The following is a 27,159-nucleotide window of genomic DNA, read 5'->3' on the forward strand; positions in this document are numbered from 1 at the left end:
AAAAAAAGAAAAAAAAAAGGAAAATGAAAGGAAAACAAAAGAGAAAAAAATCACTATTTTTTGTAAAAAGCAGCGGGCAGAGCGCACCAGGCTGTCAGCTGAGCAGGAGGTGGCCCTGCTGCCTTCCCTCAGAGCAGAATCATGGTGTGCACCTCAGGCTGCGGCCATCTCCCTGTGCTGCCATCTTCCCGTGCTGCTGTGGGACTTAGCTGTAGCTGCTCCTGCCACAGATCTGAGGAGGCAGCTGTGTGCCAGCAGCTCTCTTCCAGCCATCGTTCTCTGCCTTTCCTGAGTTGTTCCCTTTTTCACCACAAAGCTCCATGTTCCCTTCCTGCCATGCAAAATGGAGGCGCCCGAAGGCTCCCTTCTCCTGTGCAGCATAGCAGCTTTGGAGTTGTGTCTAAATCCAGTCTCAAAAGATGGCCCCCAAAAACAGGAGTGTGAAATGAGCCATCTTCCACGTAGTATTGCTCTTTAGGCATCATCTAATACCTGGCCTCTGAATATCCCATCCTTTCTCAGCAGTTCAATGACTTCAGGAGGGGGGTGGCATACAATAGCTGAGGTTGGAAAAGAGCTCCCAGTCCAACCATAAACCCTTCCCCACCACACCCCTCAGTGCCACATCCACCCTGTTCTTGAACACCGCCAGGGACAGTGGCTCCACCGCCTCCCTGGGCAGCCTGTGCCAATGCCTCGTTGCTCCTCATGAGACGAAATTTTTCCTAATATCCAACCTGAATGCATACGTTGGCCTTCTCCAGTTAGCCCCTATGGAAGGGCTTGCAGGCCTCACAATAGAGTGGGAAGTGACACAGCTTTCTGTATAGCACGTATCTCTCATCCGAGCTTGTGATCAAGGCTGAATTTAATTTACGGTAAACAAAACATTGTGTTCTGGTCTTTGGAAGTAAAGCTGACACTACTAATTTTTCAATAGATGAAAGCCTGTGAGATATTGTAGTTTAACAACAAAGAAGCATAAATAAGCTCCCATCTGAAAAATTAATAAAATCTGTCTGACAGCATAAATGTTAACATTCCTGCAAAGGCTTCATCATTTATGTGAAAACATTTCTGCTCTGATCTTGCAGATGATAGAAAAACTATCAGCAGTAATGAGATTATGACTACATGGGTAATTAACTTGTAATTCCTTACTGAAACAGCCAACAGTTGTACTGCTAAAAATGTGAGGAAATGACACCAAGTGTAATTGGAATGGAGGAAAAAGCAGAGCTCTGTTAAGATGCAACAGACATTTCCCATCACACTGTCCTTTGAGCTCGAGAAGTGTACACTGCAATGTCCTCAAACACACTTCAACATCTCCTGCCAGCCAGGTTAGCTCACTAGCAAGTTCACAAGCAGAACATCTTGTATTCTGGACAACTGAAAGTTCTGCGGGTCTGAGTGGGTATACAGAGCTCGAGTAATCACAGTGAACACAACCTTCAGCAGTAATATATGCCTGTTTTTTATCAGGTGCTCCACTGCTGAGCAGACTGAAGGGTTATGTTTCTGTGAAACCTCCCCCTGGCTTGGCCATTAGCCTCTTGCTTCACTATAAATAGCTTTCCAAAGGCCCAGCATACACACACAGAGTGGGGGTGGTGTATAAGTGCACGTCATGCATTTTTTTCCCTAAATTCTGGTGGGTTTTAGGTTTTCCTAGATATCTTTTCTAGAATCCAATCTCGATTCCAACTCAAATCACTAGCAACATTTCCAGTAATTTGATATACAGATTTTGTTATAAAACTTTTGCGAAGAACAACACAGACATTTCAGTTTAACTGTTCCACTGTATGCATCTGTATATCCATTTTAATTTGTTTGTGAAGAACGCACATTTTGTGCATGCAACACAAGGTATCGTGCCTAGAACTACAGCCTTGTAAACCATGTCTAGAGTCAATGACTGCACTCTGCTGGGTTTGTTATTGTCAGCTCAAAAACTGAGTGTGTGCTCTGGCTTTAGAGGGGGTCTGTATAAATGTTCCAAGTACTCTGGCTCCAGGAATCACACAGAACCATCAGAGCCTTTTCTCGGTGGATGGCATTCGTCCTGGTGACACTCAAGTAGTGTGCTACTCAAGGACAGCTGGGACACATCTATATTTGTGCCATTGCTCATTGCTGGCATGTCCCTATCTGAGGAAAGAGGCAGTCTAGAGTTACTGCAATAAGTCTTCCAACTGCAGTCATAGGAAAGTGGCAGGGAATAGCTTTTGTGTGAATTAATTTTTACTATGGGAAATAAATGTGAAGTTTGATGTCACCTGAGCTGTCAGAAGAATTTATGACGTCTTAAGATAGAAGGCAAGTTTTTAGGTAGTAACATTCTTTACTGTATTTTTTTCATTATTGATGGTCACGGACTTAAACATTCTTCACTGTAATTGTATCTGCGTCTGTAAACTGAGCAAACATATCATCTGAAAATCTTACTTAGGCAGCAGGGTTCCAGACAAGCTTAATTATGCTCATTTTAATTTGTATAATTTAATTTTATTTTGGTAGGAAAAATACTTGTTCACTTTTTTAGTTTGTTGCAGCTCGCAAAGCAAACCTTACCGTTACAATTATGGGGGAAAAAGTCTTTGTGGGAGCCAGACAACATTTGCTGGTATGTTTTAAAACCTTTTCTCTGTTCCATACGTTAGAATTTGCATGATTTATTTTATTAGCTCTAGCATAAATAATAGTATTTCTGCATAACTTCTGTGTTTTTTGTCTGTAGTAAGAAATTGCTAGCTTCAGAATCTACATTCATTTCTGCAGTGCCAGAAGAGAATAGTGAACTACTGTGTATACTTTCTTAGATGCCTAGGGGGCTGGACTGTTTTCAGTCATTGATACCCAACTGCAGAGTGAGAGATTTCTTAGCATTTTTCACCTGTTCAATAAGTAACTTTCTAATAAGTCACTGAATTTGTTGACAATGATAGCAAATTAATCCTCAGAAATATTGCTAAAATATTGATGAAACAAATTTGAGGTGATAGCAAGTACTTGTAACTATGAAGACTGTAAAAAGTAGTTTGAAAGCAAAACTTACGTGAAAGCTCCTGAAATTCTGATGAGTAACTGAACTTTTAGCTTTTAGGGGGTTTTTTTTGTTTGTTTGTTTCTGTGAGAAAATGGTTTCCAAGCTTTTTGTCTGTTTCACTGAATTAGACTAGCTGTAACTATAGATTCATTAATATTTGGCTGAAATATCTCCATGAACTCTGCTGATTGTAGTAGTCAATTGCTCAAAAAACAGAGCTGAGTAGTTTTGCAACCATGATTTTGCTGAGTGATGGCGGGCTGGGGAGACGTTGCAGCTCTGACAGAGCACCTGGTGGTCTTCCTGTACCAGCATTATTTCATTTGTTGTTATTAATAGCAGGATGGTGAGAAGGAGTGGGCCCGGGGAGTCAGCATTGAGATTGCTTTTGTACCTCTAATGTTGTCCCACGTGCATCTGCTTTATCATACAGCTTTGCATTTCACATCCATACGTTCTTTTCACACTTCCCACATTGCACAGAATGGATGAAGTGTGCAAGCTCCAGGTCAGATCAGGCTTCTCTCAGTTCAAGGATCTGCCTTGCTTCCTGGAGACCGTATGATTTATCATGGGGATCATCATGAACCTTTTTCTGCACACTTCCTTTATGTTAAAAATATATATTTTCACAACACCTGAGAATCCCCACAGGGCAGTATTTATCCTTGTTCTGTGGAAACGACAGGAGAACTGAAGTGAGAAGAAAGCCAAAAGAAACATCAAGTTTCAGTTTCAAGAAAGACAACCTGAAAAATCTAGAACAGGATTTTTCAGGTCATTAGCTAACGTTTTATGGGGCATCAGTGGTCACAAGAGAGGGCATCCTACAGGATGCCTGAATGACAGTTCAGAAACAGTCCTTTAGAGCAGCTGAAGGGTGAACACACCTCAGATCAATCCATCTCCAATTGCATACAACACCACTAAATGCACTTGAAGCACATCCCAGTGTAGAGCTGAAGATGGGACGACTCCACAGTTTGGAATTTAGATGTCAGGTCACAGATGAATCACTCAGAAAATACAAGATACATACTAAAGACAGCTCTCTGCTGTACTTTGTACAGAGGTGAGAAAAGCCGGCATCCCACTAGGAAATGAAGCTTCAGCCTTTCCCATGACTATCTCTAGGCCCAGAGCTGTCCTCAGCCAAACTTACTCCTTTCTACACTTTTGAGAACATATCATGCTTGATATCTAAGCATATAGCTATTATTTTTCTTTTCTTTTACAGGACTGAGACTCGTCATCTCAAAAGCCTCACAGAGGATATCAATGTCATCCAGATCTGTCAGTGCAAGAGAGTATGAAAATAGTGACCAATTTCCTGGTCACTCAGCTTCTCCACCAGTCACAGATTCCAGTGAAACTGAAGGCTTGATATTTTATCACATGGATCTTTATGGATCAAATGAGAGGTTTGATATCTTTCCTGAAGAGCCATCTGGTCAAGGAAGCAGATTTCTGAGAAATACCAGCAGGGAATCTGCATTGAGTAGTGAAAAATGTCAGCACTCACAAGAAGCTGCGTATGACTTGGAAAGGGAGGTTGCAGAGCTGGCCAGGATGTATGGGCTTGATGAGGACAGAGAAAAAGAGCTTGAGCTTCTTGGAGGGCATCTGCAGACAGTGGGCAGCAAATGGCTACCTGCTCACACACAAAAATCGGGATTGCAAGACTCTGCATATAATGGATCAAAAAGCAGCTCTCCGGTGAAAGATCAAAGTCAAAGCACAAAGCATCAGGAACTTCCTGATGAGGTTTCTCAAGATGAGGATCAGAGCAAAGCCAGAGCAGAGGATGAAGCTGATAGCCACACGTGGTCCAGAGAGGGGCTTAGCAGCAGTGGCGTGTCAGATGAGCGGAGCAGCCAGGCTGTCAGTGAGGAGGAAGAAACGGCAGATGTTTTTTGCTGTACTTGCAAGATACCAATCCGAGCTTTTGACAAACTGTTTGGTGAGCACAAGGATCATGAAGTGGCTCAATTATCCAGTGCAGTGGAAAGTGAAAAGGTAAGAATAGAATAAGTGCACTGTGGTGCCTCTAAAGAGTGTTTGGACGTACTGAGATTCATGCTGGGTTTTTCTGGTAGGAGGAGATTCATAAAAACATGTGCAAATTGGAAGAGCAGATTGCTCAGGTGGAAAACTTTGCCAGTCACTTGGAAGAGATCTTCATTACTGTAGAGGTAAGGCATTTCTTCTAGAGTTAACACTTTGGTACTGGGATCGGAACTGTTTTGACAGAGTCACAGCATGTTGTTGTTAATGGCATAAGTTAATTACAGTAACTGAGCACAGAGTTATCTTGGGGTTTGCCTGGACTGAAGTACTCAGGAAAATTCATCCCAATCATTTCTTTTTTTCAGATGGGCTAGTAAAAACACATTAAATCACTTGCATTCAGAAATAAAGCCATTCCCATTCAGCTTAACTTGATTTTAAGTGGCCAAGGACTGTGATCTAACAAACCCATCCACAATGTACCATTTGTGCTTACACCCCATTTACAGAAGCCTTTGGGCCAGTTGCATCAGGATGCAGCACTTCAGCATTTGTGCTCCTGCAGGGCTGATGTCAACTTGGCCCTGGGGGAGGGTACCCAGCTGGCTTCAAGTCAGATGGAATTGGTACCTCAAAGCACCTACTGTGTTTTCTCTGCTGCATGTGGCACTGAAGAACATCGGTGTCTGAGCAGTGGGCAGCTGCTGGCAACAGAGCCTTGTTGGCTCCTTAAATCTTCCTTCCTAATGCTTTCTCCAGCAGTGCAAGAGGATACCAGCATTAACTGCTCAGCTCCCCCAGAGCAAATCCAGGGATCCAACTGGGTTGCCATGGTTTCTCTAGTGAAAGGATATGCTTGGCTGTGTAGGTGGAAATACTTGGGAAATTATGGCTAGGATATTTCCCAAACAGAGCTTCCTGGGTTTAGGTTGGAGACAGTTCTGATGATCTTGATGTCTGGAACCAAATCTGACACTCTCTTTTGCCTCAGAGGGGATGAATGATTAGTAAAAATGCAAATTAGTCAAGTAACATCTTCTGTTTACTGGCACTGCATCCCTGGCAAGGAGATTTTAAGGCAGGCCCAAGAAAGACTTCTTTTGCTGAGTTATGGTTCAGGTCTGACATAAAACAACAAAACCCCAAATGCCTTGCAGGAGAATTTTGGGAGGCAGGAGCAGAACTTCGAGGTTCATTACAATGATGCAGTGCAAGTGCTTGCTCAGAAATATGAAGAACAGTTGGAAGCACTGGGGGAAGAGAAGAGGCAGAAGCTGGAAGCACTGTATGAACAGCTGGTCAGTTGTGGGGAACATCTTGACACCTGCAAGGAGCTGATGGATACAACTCACAAGCTTTACCAGGAAAACGACAAAGTTGCTTTTATGAAGGTAAAGATTTTTGACTGACAAGACCTCTTCTAACCACTTTTTGCTGCTTGCAGGTAGTTTCCAGCTGGGAAGTCCCCAAGCAACTTAATTGCTAGAGAGAATTTGGGGTGCCAGGTCCATGTGCTGTTGCTGCTCCAGGTGTTTGGCATGGTGACATTGACTTAGTGGGGCAACACAGTGGATCCAAAATACAGCTGCAGGGGCAGATGTTTGTCACTTGATTGCTCAACGATTTATGAATCTTGGTAGGGTTTAGAGAGAAGATACCTCTCTAAAAAGCTTACCTCAGGAAACACTGGAAATGCTTACTGATGTTCATTGCCTTGTTTAGGCTCAGCTTCCTTGCTGTACACCAGGATCACAGCAGGCACTGATGCATCCACTTTGGAAGATGTTTCTTTTTCTGCTCATTTTGTTGAACGGTTCAGCAGAACAGGAGGCTCCAAACTAAATGAATTATGGGCTCCTGCAAAGTGATGGATGAATCCCACTGTTGAGAAGGTGTTGAGAACTATTTTTCTTAGCAGGTAGAAAAATAATTGGAAAACAAATGAGAATTTTCACTGCTGATCAGTGCTTGCTCTGAACTGAGCTGCCCTGTGACTCGACTGAGGGGGAGCATTTCTATAGCACAACTACACTAACTTCTGAACTGGACAGCAAACAAAATCTCTCCAACACCTCCCATCTGTTCAGATGGAACAACTTTGCTGTGTCAGTCCAACCAGTTGAGCTCTTTTCATGAGCTGACTTTTCCCTTTGCATCTCTGGCAATAACCTTATTTTCTCCCTATCTCATAGTTTTACACTGGCCATAAGAACCATTATTTCAATCTTTTAGGGGTGGGACTGAAGCATCTCAACGAATAGCTTTTGCTCTTGAGCTTTCAGCAGCGTAGGTCTCTTCAGGGACCAGATGTCTGCCTTCAAGAGAAATGGCCACTCTCTGACCACCGACTGCAGACCAGTGCTGGCCCTGGGTCTCACAGACTGTTCACAGTTTGGCTCGTGGGTGGTAAAATTATGGTGGTAACTCTTAGATTCCCTCCACTGCAGATCCTTTCACAGTTATTTTTGCCAACATCGTTGGCTTCTGTTTGTAAAGGATCTGTTGGGACTTTGCACACTTGAGGAAGGAAAGAGTCTAGAGTCTAAATGGGTAGATGCTGGTAAGTGCTTGATGTTGCATGCTATCATAAATTGACCTAGGATCCACTTGAATGGCTCTTACACAAGGCTTTACGCTTAGGGCTGAATGAGAGCCCGCTAGCTTACTCTAAAGGCTGCACTTGGAACAAATTCATATAGCACAGGTCAGCAGCACAATGTAGTCTGCTTTGGCCTTATGCAAAAAATGTATCTTTTCTGTCTTTAACGCAAACTCTCTTTTTTTCTACAGGAAGCAGTAACCATGGTTGACAGGTAGTATCACAGTCTGGGATTTTGTGTCACTTTTCCTCCTGCTAGTTGGATCTATTTTTGGAGACAGATTGCATGTTCTGACTCCATTCAGGCATACAGATTTCACCTGAGCTAGTAGAGCCACTGAAACCTTTGTATTTCGTGTTCAAAACACAGCAAGAGAAATTGCTCTAAGGAGTTCAACATCCCAAACTCATTTTGAGCTAATTTCAAAAAACCTAAAAGGAGAGTTAGAACATGAAAAGCTACTGTTTTTAGCTTAGTCATAAAGAATAGATTTCAATGACTGAGAAATAGGATTTCTAAAGATCTTGAAAGAAAGGTTCTGGAACAAATCTGCCTAAAACTGTTGTCTCTAACTAGATTAGCAACAAGCTTATTTATGCGTTAATAAAGCGGGGTTGGAAGTCAAGCTGTGGATGCTCAAGACAGATCATGAAAGCTGTTACAGCAGCTGGAAGAAATCTTAAGGCATGCTAAATCATTTGCAGAAAAAAATATTGACTGTCATCCATGATGAAAACACACACAGAAGATACTCTTCTGTTTCATAATTACACTGCCTACAACTGTAAAGTCCAGATTAGTGAGAGAGTCATGAATTCTAAATAACAGGATGAAAATTGTGGAGCTAATGGCTTGCTTCTCACCGAGGGCTGCTTGGGGCAATCTCACTCACCTCAGTAGCAGTGTGCCACAGCCACCTTACTGCATGAGTGGAGCAAAGTGTGGTCCTTAAGTCCCATCCACATCCAGCTATTTGGATTTGGCACTTTGGAGCAACGATCTGATGTGTGGCCACACACATCCAAGAGCATGGGGAGGCTGAGTTTTGTGCAATTGTGGAAACACTATCCTAAGCAAATAGCTGTTATTGTAGAGTTTGCTGTATTCCTCTTGACAATAGATTAACATAGAATGGTATCTCCAATACTGTGACACTTCCAATTAAACATCTTTTCTTATTATTATAGATTGAAAGAATTCTTAAAGAAAGAAGTGAATTTAAAGCTTTCAACACATCCAGACTTCGAAGAGCGTGCCATAGATTTCTCAGAAGTTGAACAACTTATGAACTCCATTAATTCTATTCCAGGTATTCTTCCTATCTAATCGTTATTTTAGACCTATTTACATTTAATTAAGTGTATGCATTAAGCAGAAACCCATTACTTCTTTTAAAGGAAAACTGCAGAGGCAGAGTTAGCTTCTCTCTATCTTACCCTCTAGATATTTTTGTTTGCCCATATGTTCAGAGATTCAGGAAGCTATTTTTTAATTTGTTTTTAGTATAAAATTATCAGAACTTTCAAGGTTAGTCTTCCTTGCTCATTGCTGGGTGATTTCCTAGAAGACTCACAAAGACTTGCCCCTTCTGTTCAAGGATCAGACATGGTGAGTTAGGTGATAAATTGTCTTTTCTTGTAATTGCTTGAAAAAAGTAGAGAGGGGCACAGGCTGTATTAAACAACCTGCCCAGCTTTCATAGGACTGTGGCTTGCTCTTCTGCTACTTGGCAAATATTTTTCCTGTCATTCACAGCAACCAGAGCAAAAACCAAACAAATTCCTAATGATTAAAAAAAAAAAAAAAGAAAATGTGAGAGAGTAAACCATTTCTGGCACATTGCATATAGTAATAGTCAGATAATACATTTTTTCTGTGCATATGCTGTGGTGTTTGCTTTTGTTGTTGCTTTCTTTTTAAAATAAAGTAGCATTTGCCACCAGTTCATTTGTGCTGCTGACCCTGCGTTGGATCTTTCCTTCATCTTTCCTCCACAGGATCCTCAGCAGCAGGGCTATTCCAAGTGGTGCAATGCCTGTTGGAATGTCACTCCTGCAGGGCTATATTAGTTGACTGAAGAAAAGCAGCTCTCAGAGGCAGGGGAGAGGAAGTTTACAGAGGATTGGGCTGAGGTTTATGTTATTTTGTTGTTTTGATTTTAAGCAAGACTTAAGTTCATACACCAGAGGCCTGATCATCATCTCCAAATATTTAACAAGTCAGCTCCTAACTTTTCTCAATGCGAGAGAAATATGACTTTAGTCAGAGCCCAGACTTTGTGTTTAGTCTTTTGTGGAAGGAGAATTGTTTGCCAGTGAATAACAGAGCATGCTTCTTATACTTTCAAAAAATGACCCATTTTTCCACTTTGCAGCTCCTTGTGCCCCTGTGATCAATCCCCAGGCTCCCAATGCAGCAACTGGCACCTCACTGAGAGTTTGCTGGGGTCTCTTCTCAGATGACACTGTGGAGTGCTACCAGCTGTGCTATAAACCAGTGAGCAATGAGAGGCACAGTGATGAACAAGCAGGTAAAGGAAACTGAGAAACAAGGGGACAGCTCAGTCCTGCTGACAAAACAACTGGTTCCAAAGTGCTCCTTGATTTTGCTGTGGCAACCAGTGCACCTTCTATAGCTACTCTCCCTGCTACCAACATGTGTGCCACCATAGCTCTAGCTTCTGGCTTTGTCACTCTTCTGCTGCAAGGTCTGCCATGCTGCCAGCTGCAGCAGGACCCATCACAGAAGCAAAGACAGGACTGGGGGAGCAGCCAGGATCACAGGAATGGGAAGGGAGCAGAGGATAGTGCCAGGTCACAACAAAAGCTTTGGGGGGTAGGAACTGCTTTTAAACACACATGCACCACATCAACAGCAAAGCACTGTATTTTTAGAAAGCAAATCATCATATTATCAGCATGCCTGCTTAAACCCCCACAGTCATTTTACAGTTTATCTCAATGCTAATAATAGGTTGTAACTCCCCATCACCCACACACCCAAAAAAGAACCAGTGGACCATCCAAAAATCACCTGGATTTATGATAAAACTACATTTGCTAATAATAATGTTTCAGAACCTTTTACTGAAAACACCAAGAACTTCTCCAGCTAGAGAACTCCATAGGGTGCCAAACAGACAGTTCAAAAAGAGAAGCAGAACCTGCTCAAATTTCATAAAGCAAAGAGTGACAAATGAGTATTGAAATTGCTTCAGCTGGAAGGAGCTGACCAGACGGCATCCACAGTGTGGGAATGCGCAGGAATTTAAAAATAAAAAATAAAAAATCAATGACAGGTGGGTGGGAGATCTTCCTTTCTCTCTCTTTTTTTTTTTTTTTGGAGTGATGTTGCTCCTATAGAGACTGAAGCAGTCTCTGATTTCTGCTTTCTAAGAGGAAGGCGTGGTGAAGCAGCCTAATCAAAAGGTAGGGAGAATAGGAGGCTCTTGAACTCAGAACACAAAATAAGCGACAACTGCATTATTTTAGGAGGCTTTGGGGGAAGGTTTGTAACTGTGTAAAGGCACCGTAAATGCTTTGTTGTTTCCATTTCAGAGAATATGCTAAAAGTCAAAGAAACATACTGCACCATTTCTAATCTGTTGCCGAATACACAATATGAGTTTTGGGTCAGTGCTTTAAATGCTTCAGGCATCAGTCCACCAAGTGAAAGAGCTGTTTATGTAACAGGTAAGCATATTTTGTTCATGTGACTGTGTGGTTTTCATAGTGGAATTCACAGTAGCCTCTGGATTTTATGCAAGTAATGCTTTCTGGGTGCTTCATTTCCTCTGGTGCAAGTTTTCTGAATACAGGAGAGTTTTCTACTTTATTTGGAGAGCCTATCAGGCCAATTGCCCTTTTTTTAGAATGTAAGGAACAGAAGCACGGAGATAGAATAACTTTTTAAGCATAAACTTATAGGAGACCTGAGAATAGGGCTCAAATCTCACAATTCTTCCAGATGGATGCCAGCCATCCTTTTATTGCTCTGTAGCTATTTTGTGAGGTCACGTCACCTGCTGTGCTGTCCTTTGTAACTGCAATTTAGCCGAGCACATTTTGATTAGTATGACTTGTCTTCAGTAACTCTTGTACTGGTAAAAAAGAAATAGATTCTAGTTCTCTTTTTTGGAGTCAAAGTGAAACTTTTAAGCATTCATTCCAGAAAGCCTTGACATCTCAGAGTAGAGAAGGAATGCACCTTTATAGCTAAGGTCAAAACAGTGAAAGGAAGGATGTATAACCCATCTCTGTCATTGTTCATTCTCTAATTATTTTGGAAACTTTACAGTCCAAATGAATTTTTTGAATAGTACTGTTAATCACCTTGCCTGCTGTTTATTGTCTGCTGGGGAGGTAGATGTCTTTGACTATATATTGCTCAATTTACAAATATCTAGCAGCAATTGCTTAAATTGCTCTCCCTCCCCCCCCCCCACCCCCTTTTTTTTTAGCTCCTTCACCACCTATCATTAAGAGTAAAAAGATACGAAGCTGTGAAAATGCAGCACTCGTGTGCTGGGAATCTAGAGACGTTAATCCTGTTGATTCCTACACAGTTGAATTGTCCAAGCTGACAGACAAAGAAAATGGCGACGTTATTACTGAGTGAGTCACTGTTCTACTACGTCCACAACCTGTAGTGATGAAACCATTTCAAGTCATGTGGCTTCAGGTAGCACTAAGAAAGGATCCATGGCCCTTTGGCCAAAAGCCAAAGGCAATTTATTTAGAAAAGTACAAGTCTATAGCTGTGCAGAGCAACTTCTGGGGAGCAGAGGACAATATTGGGCTGAAGAAATGAATTTCATGATAAACATTTTAGTACCATAAGATTGGATTTGCTTGGGGTAGGGAGTAGAAAAACCCACATGTGATTAGTAACTAGCCTTGACATTATCAGTAACAGTAACACCAGGCACAATGTTACAATGACAATCAGATACCCTCTCCCTCCCTGAAAATCAAGCTGGATTTGGCAGTTCATAAGATTTTAAGAATAAGGAAAATTTAAATTAAATAATTTGATGCAGTTGTAAGTGATAATTATGTGAATATTTAAAACAGATTATTTAAAATAATTTGACTTTCATGTTTGCACGCAATCCATGAACATCCTGTGGCATTTTTTCACTTTCATTCTCTGCTGGAAACAGTTTGAAGACATTTCCCATTTCAGAGCTGCAAAAATATTTTTCCATGTGAAGTTTGAAATCTGAAAATTCAAGTTACGGTACCTACTTGTAAGTGGTCAAATGAGATAATTGTATTTTCTCCTTATTCTTCATTTTGCCAGGAACTTCTGTTAGAAACTGGATGTGACCACTTACGAGAAGCTAACTTAAAATTTGTTTTACATTTGTAGGAATTCACCTTCAGAAACATTCCTCTCAGTAAATGTAGTTGTATAGATGTTTATGGAAAATGAATATAAAGGGCATAAGGGGAATGGCAGAAATGAAGGTAAAAATCTCAGACTCTCATATCTGTACCACTAGCAACTCTTACTCAAAACGATGAAGTCTTGTTAAAGAATTACAAAAGAAGCTGATTGTGTGATTTGTTCTTTGTTCAGAAAAATAATCTCAACCTGGTTCTCTCCCTTATCGTTTTCCATGAACTTATTTTCTGTAGATCAATTGTTGGGATTCCTAATTGTGAAGCCCTAATTCATCTGCAGCCAGCACAAAGCTATCACATTTCTGTTAAAGCCCTCAACCTGGGTGGTTCCAGTGAGAGAAGTGAACCTGTCCTGATACACACCACAGGTATTGTACAGCGCGGATCAACTCCCACTGCCTGCTGTGGCATCAATTATCTCAACAGAAATCTTCCTGCTGGTTTCAGTGGTGTCTGGATCAGGTCCTAGTCTCTTACTTCTAATTACCCACCTAGTAACGGTTTAGAAATTAAACCAATCCAGCCCCTTCCCCTCTCCTCCCCCCAAAAAAACCCTTTTGTAACAGTAAGTGCATTGCTTTAGCTCTGTAATTCAAAAAGATTTTTGTTCTGTCCATTTGAGACTTGAAAGTTATTAATTTCCAAACATTTAACAAGACTAGAACAACCCAGTGCTCCTAGATATCACTGGCTTGCCAAGTTCTGACACACCAGGGAAGAGAAAGCTGAGGTGTGATTTTATTTTAGTTCAGAGATTACCCTATAATGCAGCTGCTGGAAAGTATGGCTGAGACAATTGGTCGTTTCCAGAATAATATGGATATGCAAAACTTCCTCTGTATTTATCAGCACATCTCCAGCTTACCTAGGGGAAGTTCTGAAGGCTTCTTTATCTGTTGGAAAAAGCAACCCAACATTCAACTGGAAAATTTGGTTTTGATAACTATCACTATAATAGTTTTATATAACTATTGGTTTTGATATTATCATCTCTGCTCTTACTGCCACTCTAGACAAGCGTTAACCTTCTCCCCCAGGGGGAAATTAGAAGCCCTTTTCCCTTCCAGCCTCTAATCAGAACTCAGATTAATGGCTCATAGGTAGACACCTGTTTTCTTTACCGCTGCTGTAACAGAGCTTCAATATCACTGGGCTGTCCCAAACCTTTCATTTCACTCACAAATGCATTTATGCCATCCTTGCATCTCCTCTGCACTTACCTTCTGTGAGAGACTTGCAAATTGTTCTTATTCAGAAAGCTGACCCATGCAAGAATCTACAGATGAACTTTAACACAGTTCTGGCTACACTGGTAACACCTCAGAAAAGAAATGGTCATTCTCAAATTCCCCAACAGGAAGAGCCTTATTGCGTGACTTTTGTTTGTGTCTATTTCAACTACTTAAATCAAACTCAATAATTGAAATTACCCTTTCTGCTAGCACAGCATATATTTGTTTTCAGCAGCACATGTGCTTAATTGCTCTGTCATTGTTTGTATTATACTTGCACTGAAGTTACTTGCAGTTTGATTATAATTATTTCATTTTGGATTAACATGAAGAGATTTAACTCCTCAGAGGCTACATTACGCAAACAGCTGTAGCAAATTGCTCTGTCAGCTGCAAGATCTCACCTTCAAAACTGGGAATGACCTTAGACTCTTATTTACTGGGGTTGATACACAGCTACAACTCACAAACAGCAGCTGTGGTGCACTGCTCTGCAGAGTGCTGTGTCTCAGATCTGCTTCGTGAAGTCTCCAAAGAAAGAAGAAAGACAGAAGAGTTAACCTTGGCTTAACTGCCCTAACTCTCTGAGGGCTGCTGTAACAGGAGGGCCTTGTTGGGCTACAGCTCTTGGGCAGTGGTGGGCACACACTACTAGGAACACTGCAGCAGTCTTTTCAGCAGTCACTCTCTGAAGAATGCAGTTCCAGAGTCTCTGGCATCAGTGGGATCCAGCCTGCACTCTGTAAAGGCAGGCAGAAAGGAGAGGCTGAACTGAGTGACTGCTGGGCAGTGAACCCCACACTGGCCTGTCAACACTGTAAATCATCCCTTCTCTTCAAATATGCCTGGCGTTTATGTGAAAGAGTGGAGTGATGGAGAGGACTTGAACCTTTCTTCTACTTTCAGAGGCTAATAAAAATATATCACTTCACCTCTAAGGAAGATGACTTGGAATTAGATGGTCTACTGCAGGAAGGAGCTGTCATCTCTGAATAGCTGCTTCCTGTGCAATGCCTGCAGCTTTGAACCTTGGCTGGATTTTAAAAAAGGCTCAGGCCTATTTTCTGCTTTTCAACAAGGCTGTAACTAAACAGTATTAAGCTGTAAGTTGTTCCTGTAACACCCATTTATTTGAAAGTCTCGAAATGGATAACCTTGTCCTCTCAGTGTCAGCCAGATTCCTTCCAGAATGCTAGCTATTCTTTTTGTGGATCCAAACATTTCCTCCCCACCCTTGTTGCAAACCATAATGCCATGAGCAGTTGCTGTAGTTCTCACGCATGCTTTTCTCTTGCAGGCACCTACTTCTGTCTTAATGAGGACACAGCCCATCCTTTATTGGCCATTCTAGATGATGGATTTACAATTGCATGTGATGAACTGGAAAACCCAGAGTGTGATCTGCCCGTTTATGATAACAGCTTTACAAGGTAAACTTGAAAATTTCATTTTCACCAACTTCTATTCATTTCTGAAACTTCTTCCTACTTAATTCTTTACAGAGCCCAAAGAGCCCTAAATGTCACAATAAATAAATAAATAAAACCCACTTACTATTAATGCAGCACTAAAAAACAAATAATTATTAACTTCTCATTAATTATAGTGATCTAGTACTTGCACATTTCTAAGACTTGAGGAGCTGCTCCTTTCTGGTGGCAGTTGCTCCCTCCTCCTTGCCCCTTTCTCTGCAGGATGCCAGGGTGATGCAGACTTGTACAAGAGGCTCTGCCCATCCTTCCTTGGTCTCACAGATGGTGATTTAAGGGCTGTTCTTATAGAGCTCTGTTCAATGGAAGCCACTGAACACAGAATACGGAACAGACAGACAGAACAACAACAAAAACACTGCCATTTGTGCTTTAGGCACTTGAACCTCTTCTTCAAAAGGGGCTTCTGTGGCATGGAGCACTGATATTTTTAAAATAGATGCCAGAAGTATCTAATTTGGTTTTCAGCCAGTTCTCATTGATTTTGTGAGCTGAACTCTCTCTGCAGCTGTTCTTTGGAACTTAAACTTTGCTTGGAAGTCAATGCAAGTTAGCAAAGAGAATTACAGATGCAGCCAGCTGCAGTTATGTATAAATCTACTTATGTTGGACACTTTGTGCTAAATTTGAACAGGTATTAATGCACCAAAGCAAATGCCGAGGAAAGGAGAGAGATCTGAACGCTTACCTTTTGCTGAAAAATGTTGCTGGGTTGGCCAACTGTTTGCTTAGCTCATGCTATTGGGCTTACAGATTTTCGTTTCAAAATAGAATTAGGCCATTAGAGCTAGAGCCTTAGCTTGCTAAAATGTAGCAGTTTCCAATCAGCACCACAGAAACAACATGTAAGTAGGAGAGGCATCTGTAGACACATAGTAATACACAGTCAAAATTTAGCCCCTCCATGGAAATGAAAGGCTGTTTTTGCCATGCAAGGTTACTAGGGAGCTTTGTTGAAAAGATCCAGGAGAGAAGATTCTCTCCATTATAGTAATCATGATGAGTCTAAATGGGATTTCACCCACCTTTCTACAGGGTGCTTTTATGTTTCACATAAACAACCAGCCAGCACTCATCTCATTCTGAACTCTGAGGATGATTTTGATGCCACTCTTTCATGCCAAGATACTGTGGGGGGGGGGGGGGAGGAGCTCCCATGTTGAAATGATTAATACTTGCACAACAAAATTATATAGTAAACTCTTCTTTCTAAAGCCTGTGTGATCTCCAGGAGGCTCATATGCTTCTTAACCACACCAGCTCCTACAGGCTGATTCAGGTTTGCCTTGGTGGCTTTGCAACTCTCATTAGTATGGTAATATCTTGTTCACAGATGTTTGTCATCCATTTTGCATCGTTCCTTTCAAGCTGTAGCAGCATAGCTTCTCTGAGTTTCAATTTCATCAACTTCTAATCTATTCCCACTACATCTACATGCACTTCTAGTGAACTGTACACTTAGTTACGTGATTGCTGCTGAGGTGGCACAAAGTACAGTCTGCACTTGCTGTTCCCATCCTCATCATGCTGAATTCAGTACCACTTGCAGGCAGATGAGCTCAGAGTGTTCCAGCAACAACCTTTGTCTTTTTAATTTACATCCCTACATGATCCTACCACAAAAATGTACAGGCTGTGACTCTGCATCCAAAACTTTAGCAGTGTTTTGAAACCTGCTATGCCCTGTGATGCAGCAATGACAGTTAATACAAATACCCTGTGTAATTTTCCTAAAGCAGAACTGGGATGTAGTCTTATAGGATTCAAGTTGCCCTCTTACATTGAGATAGGGTGTTTAGAAAGATGATCAGGGGACTGGAGCACCTCCCCTATGAAGACAGGCTGAGGGAGCTGGGCTTGTTCAGCCTGGAGAAAAGAAGGCTGTGGGGTGACCTCATTGCAGCCTTTCAATACCTAAAGGAAGCCTACAAAGAAGAGGGGAATCAACTCTTTGAAAGGGTTGATAACTGCAGGACAAGGGGAAATGGTTTAAAGTTGAGGGAGAGGAGATTTAGCTTGGATGTCAGGGAGAAATTCTTTACAGAGAGTGGTGAGCTGCTGGAACAGCTGCCCAGAGAGGTTGTGGATGCCCCGTCCCTGGAGGTGTTCAAGGCCAGATTGGATGGGGCCCTGGGGAGCCTGGTCTAGTACTGAATTGCTACAGTGTTTCATTTCTGATGGTAGGTGACATAGGTGACACTTAAGTCCTGGATTCTGTGGGAAGAAAAAAAGCACATACACTTTTTTCTCCTTCTACACTGGGGTTCACCAAAGCACTCTTTTCCCCAGAAATCTCAGGCAGCACAGGATTCTATTCCTCCTGTTCTTGAAAGTGGCCAGGGTGTTAATTCATACAAAACTACCCAAAAGTAAAATAGAGTAGGAATCACAAAGAAACCTGCAGGTCGTATGTCAGGTCCTCAGCATGCGAACTTCACTTTACTGAAAAACTCATGCTGTGCTGCTACGGAAACAATTAACATGGCTTCCATTATTGATATGCAACACCCAGGTACACTACATAGCTAGCACTGCGAAGAGTTCCTGCCAGAGCATATTCCTGTCTCTCTCACAGGTGTATCGGGATCCTGGGCAGTCTGATCCCTTTTCCAGGAAAGCATTACTGGGAAGTGGAAGCTGAGGAAGATACAGAATACAGAGTTGGCGTGGCTTTTGAAAACACTCCAAGACATGGTTATCTGGGGGCAAACAACTCATCCTGGTGCATGAGACACATCATCACACCATCAAGGTAAGGGACATGCAGGCTACATTTCTCCTATAGGATACCTTCTATACGTACACCTGCAGGCTGAGCAGCAAACAACTCTTCCCTGTGAGAGGCAAAAATCAAAACGCAGGTCAAACACTCAAACTGGGGTCTGTGATTATTTCTACCACTGGCACTGTGAATTAGTGTTGGAATGATTCTGAAACCTTTAAGCAAATCCTACTGCTTTGCACCATTCTCACATTGAAAGGAGCAGTCCCAGGAACAAATCTGAATACATTCCATTACAGAAGTTACTATAAAAGCCTTGTTAGGTCACTGAAATCCCATTGGGAAGACAACCAGTAGTAAGTCCATGTCACCTAAAAAGTACTTACCTGGATAAAACCATTCGTAGGAAACGTTTTCATATCCTCCTTCTGGAGGTAGCCAACCCAACAGCCATGCCTGCATGCAGAAATGCCAGAACTCCCTCTTGCCTCAGCTGCATCCACTGGCCCTACCCTGGGCAATGACAAATGAGTTAGCATCACCTTTGAATTGTATGTGTGATTTGGGCACACCGTGAAGCATCTAGGAGCAAGAAAACAAGTTCCATACCAAACAACATAGTAATTCTACTGCCTCAGCCTGCAACGGCACTCAGACTGCAAGTGTTACCAAGTGTGGTGCTGGGTCCCCTTGAACAAGGCACCGAGTGCCCCAGCACACACATTATCAGCAGATGGTAATGATGACACAGCATGGTACCAGTGCTTCCAGTCTTCTGTCTGTTGGTATGTAGGGAGAGTTTTAGATGTAGCTCAGTTGTCTAGAGCACACATTCCCAGATGCCTGCTGCTCACAGCTCCCCAGCCATTGGCCTGCTGCATAACCAAAGTTCTTAGCAATGCTGACATTTGCCTCCCACACAGCAAGAAACGCTGCTTAATGAGGGAGACCAAACCCACTGAAGTTAATGACTCTCCCATACACTGCAGGAAGGCTAATTTGATTTCTTTGCTACAATGATCTAAGAGGTACATTGAGGTTTGCTCTTACTCTTGTGGAGCAATAAGCATGGACTTCAGGGAGGAGAAAACAGGGCCAGGCTGTTGCTCTGTTTGAGTCACTGTCATACGCATTTCTGCAGGGAAATTTTCTAAGGTTTGTGCTGTGTGGGTGGAAGAGGTGGTTAGTGAAGAAGCCAGTCCCTGTGAAATACCAGAAAACTTGCTTTACTGAATAAATCTTCTTGTTTCTCCCAGAACAGTACATGTTCCCATAAAAGACTCATATTTTTGGGTGCAGCGTACAACACTAGGGACAGCTGATTGAGTAACTGTTAAAGGATCCTGGCATTACTCAGTGACTACATGGGGAAGAAAAGGGCTACCCTCATGACAAAGCAGTTATGTACAGAGCATCCTCCTAGCCTCCATTAGTACAAAGGACAGGAATCATGATTAGAGGTCACCTTCCAGTAACTGAAGACTGGAAAGTCCCTATCAGCACCACCCTGGCTGAGCAACGTGAAGTATTGTAGGAAAAGCAGCCAGAAATGTCATTTAGAGAACAGGGTTTGAAATACGACATCAAATAGCCTGGAGGATGCAGAGTCACACTGAGTCAGCCAGCCTCTGCCTGAGGGATTATATTCCCTCACTGCTGCTGCAGTCTGAGGGCGTAAGCGTTTCCAGTTCCTGTGCCTTTGGCAGGAAAGAGGGCTCAGTACCACAGGCCCTAGAGAGTAAGTGGGCGGCACTTCAGGGCCTGGAAGGACAGCACTGAGTCATCTCATCAATTCTCTCCTTGGCTGCACCGAAAACTATGAAGCTGCAAGACTTAAGAGAAGACAAGTATTGCTTTGGGGAAGGCCTAACTGGCCTGGCAGAGCACAGCTTCTTCGCAGAGGAAAGGACATCTTCAGATAAAGCTCAGTAGCTGGGAAAAATGGAAAGTCCCTTTGACCTTGTCCTGTCCTAAGTGACAGTACCTGCTCATTTTCAGCCAGGTGTGGATACGAAGAACAGGTGTGGCCACCTGTTACGTGGGTGAGGCAGGCACATCTGAGCAAGGGGATGAGGCTGTGTGGAAAAGCAGTGAACAGCGTTCTCAGCAGAGTGGATGGGAATGGGGCATAAAGATGAGATACGTGGAAAGGATAGGACTGTCTTCACCATGCATGCAAAACAAGAAAACAGACCCTGAAATATGCCTGTGCACAGAGTGCATGAGGTATTTTTGACTGTGTTTCTTGCCCACAGGCACAAGTATGAATTCCTGCACAGTGGGATGACACCAGACATCAGAATTACTGTTCCCCCCACAAAGATTGGTATCCTGCTGGACTATGAAAGCTACAGACTGTCATTTTACAATGCTGATATTGCCCAGCACCTTTACACATTCAACTCACACTTTCAGCATTATGTCCATCCCTGCTTTGCTTTGGAAACACCTGGTACCCTAAAGGTACATACTGGTATTACAGTACCTCCGTGGACTGCCCTCCTATAAGACTCTGTTCTTCAACAGTCCTATCCACATATAACACACACTGAGAAATTCTCTCTTTCAGCACTGTCCCATCACACTCCCTAAAATCCAGCTCTATCCCAAGACAGCAAAGCATCCCTGACCCAAACAATCTGCCAGGCCTAGGCCCTTGGACAATTTTATCTTATCTTAGGCAGCATTTTAGAAGAAGAACATTATGGTCGCAAGACTCATCAGCACCCTGGAGCTATTTGCAGAATTCTTCAGGGTTAGAAGCAGATACCATCCTTCCCACAAGTGACACCAAGCAGCAGTGACAGATGCATTACTGGTTCTCCCAATACCCATTTTATATTTAGGGAACTCCCTGTTCCACAGCAATCATTAACTACACTCGTGTCTTCTGAGAAGCAAAAAATTCAACAAAAAGCCAAAACAGCAAAAGGCACAATCACTATACAGATGCTAGACAAAACTGAAAACACTCTAGCCATGAAGCTGATCTTACAGTCAAGTACTCTTGTTGGTACAGTCTGCACAAGATAATCAACTACACCTCCCCTGCGTGTGAACTGTTAGCACATACCATAAACAGCAGGAAGATTGAAACAATGATGCTTACTGAGATAATCAAGCATGCCATAAAGTCTCAAACATGAAAACAAACAAAAAAACATCCTTGCCCAATGCCCATGCTTCTCATTTATTTATCTAGGGAAAAAGCAAAAACCAAAATCACATGGGTGCCTTTTGCAGTGCTTAGCTGCCCATACACAAGAGTCTGAATCATCCTTTCTTACTTTTTTTTTTGGTGGCCATCCTCACCTCTGCCTTGCTATGTTCTCCACTCACAAATTCTTCCCCCACTCCTCAGCACCAAGAGCTTTTAATCTCTGATGCTGTGCCCCTGAAGCTTCAGGCCACCATTGTATGCTGACAGTAGCAGTGCTGGCCCAGTGCTCCACCAGAACATCCTTGTTTAGACCTTATTTCCAGATTCCAGACAGTTGGACTGGTACTACTGTCAAGCGGGTTTGTCTAGCTCTCAACAGCCTCACTTGTGGGTGTCAAAATAACCAGTATTTAAGCAAGAGTCATTAACAGATAGCTTTTCAACAGATTTATTGTACATTCATTACAAAAATAGTTGGTTGAAATTTTCTATTCTAGGGGTTTGTCAGGAACAGATTGTCTCTACAGTAGACATGGTTCTTATAAATAAAGCTTGGCAAAATTTAGATTTGATGTAGAACTGTGTGCCAAAAGCTTGTCTGTTTTTCTCCAAATAGCTGAGAAATTAAGAGAAGAAATGCATTTCCCCAAAATAAGTTTTGAAGAAACCATGAAAACAGGAGTGGAATATGCTCTTACAGCAGTGATTAGTACCTTCTTCACTTGAATACTGACTTGCAGCTTGGAAAACTAAACAAGTTTAGCAGCACTGAACTATGCAAATATAGCTTCATTTGTAGCCCACCAAGAATTCACAGACTTCCAAGACAGAAAAGTGCTGTTATGACTATCTTGTCCAACCTCCTATGAGGAAGGTCAATTTCAATGCCTTGCAATGAGCACAACCTGTGTCTCCTACAAACAGGTGACTAAGCCTGCAATCACTGTAGGCTGCAATCACATAGGGCACAAGGTGGCCAGGTGAGCAATGCTAACATACTGAAAGGCTGTACCAGAGAATAGCAGCTAAAGTGTACAGTGAACAAAGTGGTCAGAAAGCACCACACCACTGGGTTGTTTTAACACCTTTTTCTCCCTTCAATTAAAAACGTATGCCTTGATTTAAGGTCCAGCTTCCAAACAGTGGAGCATATTTAACCTTTATCTGCCAAAACTGAACGCCACGCTCTTTACAATGAGAGAAAGACCTGCAAAAACAAAAACACACAAGTATCAGAGCAGAGGTATTAGGAGAACAGCAGGACTGACAGCCCTCAAGGACACCTTTAGTACACAAAGACTGCCAGGTCAATGAAGCCATTCTGATGAAAGCCTACATTGTGTTGCCCCTCTGAATGGCCCCACAGCATCACTCTCCACCCACAGCTTTCATCTCAGGTGTTTAAACTGTACCTGTATTCTGGCTCCAGAATGAGCTGCTCATCTCTGATGTTACAGTAACCCAGACAACCACCTCACAGGTGCGCTGCAAGGACTGATTTGCTGAGCCAGCTATGAGGTACTTGCACACTGTGCAACTGAGTCTCTAAGGGTAACAAACAGCTCTGCCACTATGTTGCTGGCTCAGTGAATCTGCAGATCACAGGAGCAGCCAGCTTTTCAGAGCAGGACTCAGTGGTCATCACCGGGGATGGCATATGAGACTGCTAAGGCAGCAACAGAAATATCTGAAAAAAGAACAAATAAGCAATCATCAGGTGCCAAGCTAAAAAAAAAAAAAAAGTTTGCATGTTTGTTTAATAAAGGCTTCACCTGTCAGCTGCAACCCAAGCATTTACTCTCCTAGGAACCTCAACCTTGTCACTTAAATATTTACACAGCAAAGAAAAAGGACCGAACAATTCTTTAAAACCAGCTGTAACTGTAAATTACCATTATATACATCCTTTACAAAGAGGCCACCATTTCCATTACAGGGTCTACTGATCAGATCAGTAAGGCACCCAAGCTGCAATTACAGAATCACAGAATATCCTGAGTTGGAAGAGGCCCACAAGGATCATCGAGTCCAACTCCTGGCTCCACGCAGGACCATTCAGAATTCAAGCCCCACACTTGAAAGCAATGTCCAAACACTTCTTGAACTCCAGCAGCTAGCTTGATGAACTACAGCCGTGACCACTGCCCTGGAGAGCTTATCTTCTGAAACTCCGGCTCACTGCTGAACTAGACCACATGAAACAACAAACGCCCATTAAGAACGAGTCGCTCTCTGACAATCAGTCATGTGCTGTAGGACATGTTTTTTCCTGTAGCTGTTGGCGTTTTTCTTTCTGTTCCTTTGATTACATGTATTTGCTGGCAGAGAAAAAATTTATCTTCAGTGAAACATGGAGGCTCATGCCTAAAGCTCTGGCACTGGCAGCTCAAATACCACAGGCTGCCCCAACCTGTAGCAGTGATCTATTCATCCCTGCAGAGGCCGCAAGAGCAGCAGGAACAGCCAAAGGACAGAATACCAACCACACCTCACCCAGCAGCTAACTGGGACCTTGCCAGGGCCATCTACAGACTCCCAGGTTTACAAGTTATACTCAATCCCTTTTATCATGGACAAAAAGGCCAGAAGGCAATGCTGAACTAGCCTTATGTACCTAGCAAGAATCATATTTGGCTTGTGGTGTGTCTCTGTACAGAGCACAGAACAAAACAGAAAAAACATCCATTAAAACCACAGTGCTGTCTGAAGAGAGGAGAAAGAAGCAGGATCTGAAACTCTGCTGCAAGTTGCCAGCATCTCCTGAAAGCACAGAGCTGGCTGGAGTTGTTCTCTCTCAGAGCTGTTACTTCTGTCTCAGCCAGAGGACTAAGTCAATAGTGCAGTTCTGCTACTGATTTGATTTGTTGTCTGGACTGCTTTTAGGCACTGCTGGGATTCTTTCAAGGCCCCTTGTTCTCTCACATCCCACAGTAACACACAAGCAGGACAGACAAGGTAATCCAGGCACTGAAGCACAAGAAGGACTTAAATCCAGTCAGGAGTCTCAGCCTGATGCTGAAAACAACAGCGTTTCCTCTCCTGTGAAGAGGAACATCTTAAAATCCGGGGTACCTTTGCATCCAGAGACATGAAGCACTTCGGAGCACTCTTCCCACTCCCCTCGGTTCAGCACGCCAGGACACCACGGCTGCCACTGGAGGGCATCACGCCTACGGGGCACGGCTGCCCGCAGGTTCGCCCCAGCCGAGCGGAGCCGACCTCGGAGCCGCCCAGCTGGGTACCGCGTCCCGTCCTTCCTCGGTCCGTCCTGGAGCCGGGAACAAAGGGGCAAACGCACACGGCTGAAGCGGCATCACAGGAGCGGCCGCGGCGGCTCTGGAAGTTTTGTTCCGACCCCTCCCCACCCCGCCAGCTCGTTCCTTCTGCTTACCGCCACAGCCTTGTAGGTGGAGGAAGCAGGCCCTGCCCTTACCTCGCGGGCAGGCCTTGTTCTCCCACCGTTTCATTTTGGAGGATAGTATCAGCGGGGTCGGCACGAGGGCACCGTCTCCACTTTCTTAGTCCTCCGGGACAACGCCGGGAGAAGCGCTGCGGCACCCGGGGGCTGGCTGTTCTCTCGCCGGGGCCTGGCCACAGGGCTCGGGAGGAGGCTCCCTACCCCACTCCCCCGTGCTCAACCCCCCCCTGCGCAGCTTTCACTTACGTTTCCAGCAGCAAGAAGCGCCGCTCACGGGCCGCGCCGCCATCACACACCGCGTCACGCGCCCGCCCCGCAGCGCCGCCATTTCCTGAGGTCTGCACGGCGCTTCCGGGCACGGCGAGGGCGGTGCCTTCAGGCACCGAATAAACGTGGCGTCATCGCCGACCCGGGGCGCATGCGTGATGGCGGGCGGGGCGTTGAGTTGAGGTTCGGCCGGAGGGGTGCTGTAGATGTTAGCGTACGATGAAGTTTTCTCTGTGATGCTGACTGGAAATGAAAGGAAGCCGCCCTTTGCAGCTCGTGTTCTAGAAACGTTACAGCAAAAGCAGCACAAAAACCGCTTTGCAGTACTGAGCTAGACTTAAACGTGTTGCTGCTATTCACTTAACAAATGTTAGGTATGTGCTCTCCTGCGGTTCAAAAAATGCTCATTTATTTAAAACAGCTTATTTTAAAAGAAAAATTTTTGTTGTTGGTGGTTTTTTGTTTGTTTGGGTTTTTTTGTTTGTTTCTTTTTCTTTGGTTCCTAGCTTGATAGAGAGGAAAAAACTTATCTTTCTGCCCTTGGCTTTCAGTAGTTTGTTATGGCAGGACAGCATATTTGCACAAAGCCTGCCAGCATGGATTTTAGGGGCTGCTCAATCAGCTCTGGGGCTTGGTTACATGATAAGAAGAGTTTCACTCTGCTTTGATGATGTCCTGAAAACTGTCTATTCATTGGATCCTTTCTCCACAACACTCCCAAAAGCTGTGTCTGATGTGACGCATGCCATTCCCTGTCCAGGCCCTGGCTCTACGTGTTGGCTGGGCACTTTGCCTGTCTCCTAGCACTTACTCTGATGCTGTATCATTGCAGCCTTACTTATGGGAAGCAGTGTCTGAAATGGTTGGCACCACCCAGCGCCGGAGACAGGACTCTTTGTGCATGGTACTGGCACTGTGCTCAATGTGAGCCTCACTGAAATTCAGAGGAAAGAGTGAGGGATGTGTTTCTGCCTTCCCAGGAGCTCTGACCTGCAGCTCTATAAAGCATCAGTGGCTAACTACTATGAAATCATCTGCTCTTCAATTTCCTCTTCTTTTTTTGAAAAGTTGGTACAGTTCAAGCCCATGCCCGCACAGCAGCCTGGCAGCTGCCAGGTCTAGGCCAGGAAAAAGGAATTTTCCTATAAAGAAAAAAAAACCCGAAGAAAAAATATTAGTAGAAAAAAGAAAAAAAAAAAAAAAAGTAGGCATTAAGGGACAGTTCCTGGTGGAAAAGCAATACTCCTTGCATGTTTCATACTACAGACACCAAGAGAAGCTTGTCAAGCATATTCCACATATTCCATTTCATCTTCCAGCTGAAGACCTGACACACACACACAGCCTCCTCTGAAGATCTGCAGGATCACCAGGATAACATTGTTCTGCTTGGTTACAAGCTGTGCTGCACACTGAACTTGGCACTCAGCACCCTCAGGGCGAGCTCTGAGCTAATGGAATGAGAGCTAAGGAAGGACTGATATCAGAGACTACTTTGCAATATTAAAGACACAGGACCAACTTCTCATTTGAATGATTGCACAGTGGCTAACTTCCTCCTTTCATTCCAAATGCAGGCAGTCACCCTCTTCACTTCTTTCTAAGACTGAACATTGGTGTGCTGTTCAACCTCAGGGGACGTGTATGTGATTAAAGGATGAGGTAACTTCTGTTAATTACCACGATCTGAACTAAGATGAGTTTTAGCTCCAGTAATGACTCTTGCCACTCGAGGGGGGGAGCAAGCAACCCAAGAAAGGAGTTGATTCAGACTTGAACAAGTGTCCATGGCCACTTGCATTTTCT

General features: G+C 43.4%; 3 protein-coding genes and 1 non-coding gene across 9 annotated transcripts in view; 1 reads left to right on the top strand and 3 right to left on the bottom strand.

The window, feature by feature from the left end:
- The window catches only part of RAMAC (RNA guanine-7 methyltransferase activating subunit), a 114,314-nt gene extending 88,084 nt beyond the window's left edge, over positions 1–26,230 (bottom strand). Inside the window, exon 1 of the mRNA XM_048956803.1 lies at positions 26,227–26,230. The gene's annotated coding sequence lies outside the window, so the exon portion shown is untranslated. The remainder of the gene's footprint in view (positions 1–26,226) is intronic.
- On the top strand, positions 102–24,731 carry FSD2 (fibronectin type III and SPRY domain containing 2). 6 transcript variants are annotated; one of them, XM_048956766.1, is made up of 14 exons: positions 632–2,334; positions 2,549–2,629; positions 4,290–5,068; positions 5,149–5,244; positions 6,217–6,450; positions 7,850–7,872; positions 8,847–8,968; positions 10,034–10,189; positions 11,217–11,351; positions 12,119–12,272; positions 13,299–13,432; positions 15,594–15,726; positions 18,362–18,538; positions 20,764–22,889. In XM_048956766.1, the coding sequence occupies exons 3-14, from the start codon at positions 4,331–4,333 to the stop codon at positions 21,014–21,016; spliced, it is 2,355 nt and encodes a 784-aa protein (XP_048812723.1). In that variant the 5' UTR covers positions 632–2,334; positions 2,549–2,629; positions 4,290–4,330; the 3' UTR covers positions 21,017–22,889. The 6 variants fall into 6 exon arrangements, with proteins under 6 accessions (XP_048812726.1, XP_048812725.1, XP_048812724.1 ...); XM_048956765.1 differs by having other exon boundaries at positions 2,559–2,629; XM_048956769.1 differs by lacking the exon at positions 20,764–22,889 and adding an exon at positions 23,605–24,731 and having other exon boundaries at positions 102–2,629.
- The window catches only part of PDE8A (phosphodiesterase 8A), a 140,713-nt gene continuing 135,654 nt past the window's right edge, over positions 22,101–27,159 (bottom strand). The window contains exons 24-27 of the mRNA XM_048956761.1: positions 25,333–26,495; positions 24,741–24,936; positions 23,081–23,355; positions 22,101–22,875 (exon numbers count right to left, since the gene is read on the bottom strand). The gene's annotated coding sequence lies outside the window, so the exon portion shown is untranslated. The remainder of the gene's footprint in view (positions 22,876–23,080; positions 23,356–24,740; positions 24,937–25,332; positions 26,496–27,159) is intronic.
- Positions 25,068–25,198, bottom strand: LOC125698501 (small Cajal body-specific RNA 15). The gene has a single exon (XR_007379208.1). It is a non-coding gene; the product is annotated as a small Cajal body-specific RNA 15 (non-coding RNA).

The sequence above is a fragment of the Lagopus muta genome, chromosome 10, assembly GCF_023343835.1.
Source record: "Lagopus muta isolate bLagMut1 chromosome 10, bLagMut1 primary, whole genome shotgun sequence".
Taxonomy (NCBI): Eukaryota; Metazoa; Chordata; class Aves; order Galliformes; family Phasianidae; genus Lagopus; species Lagopus muta.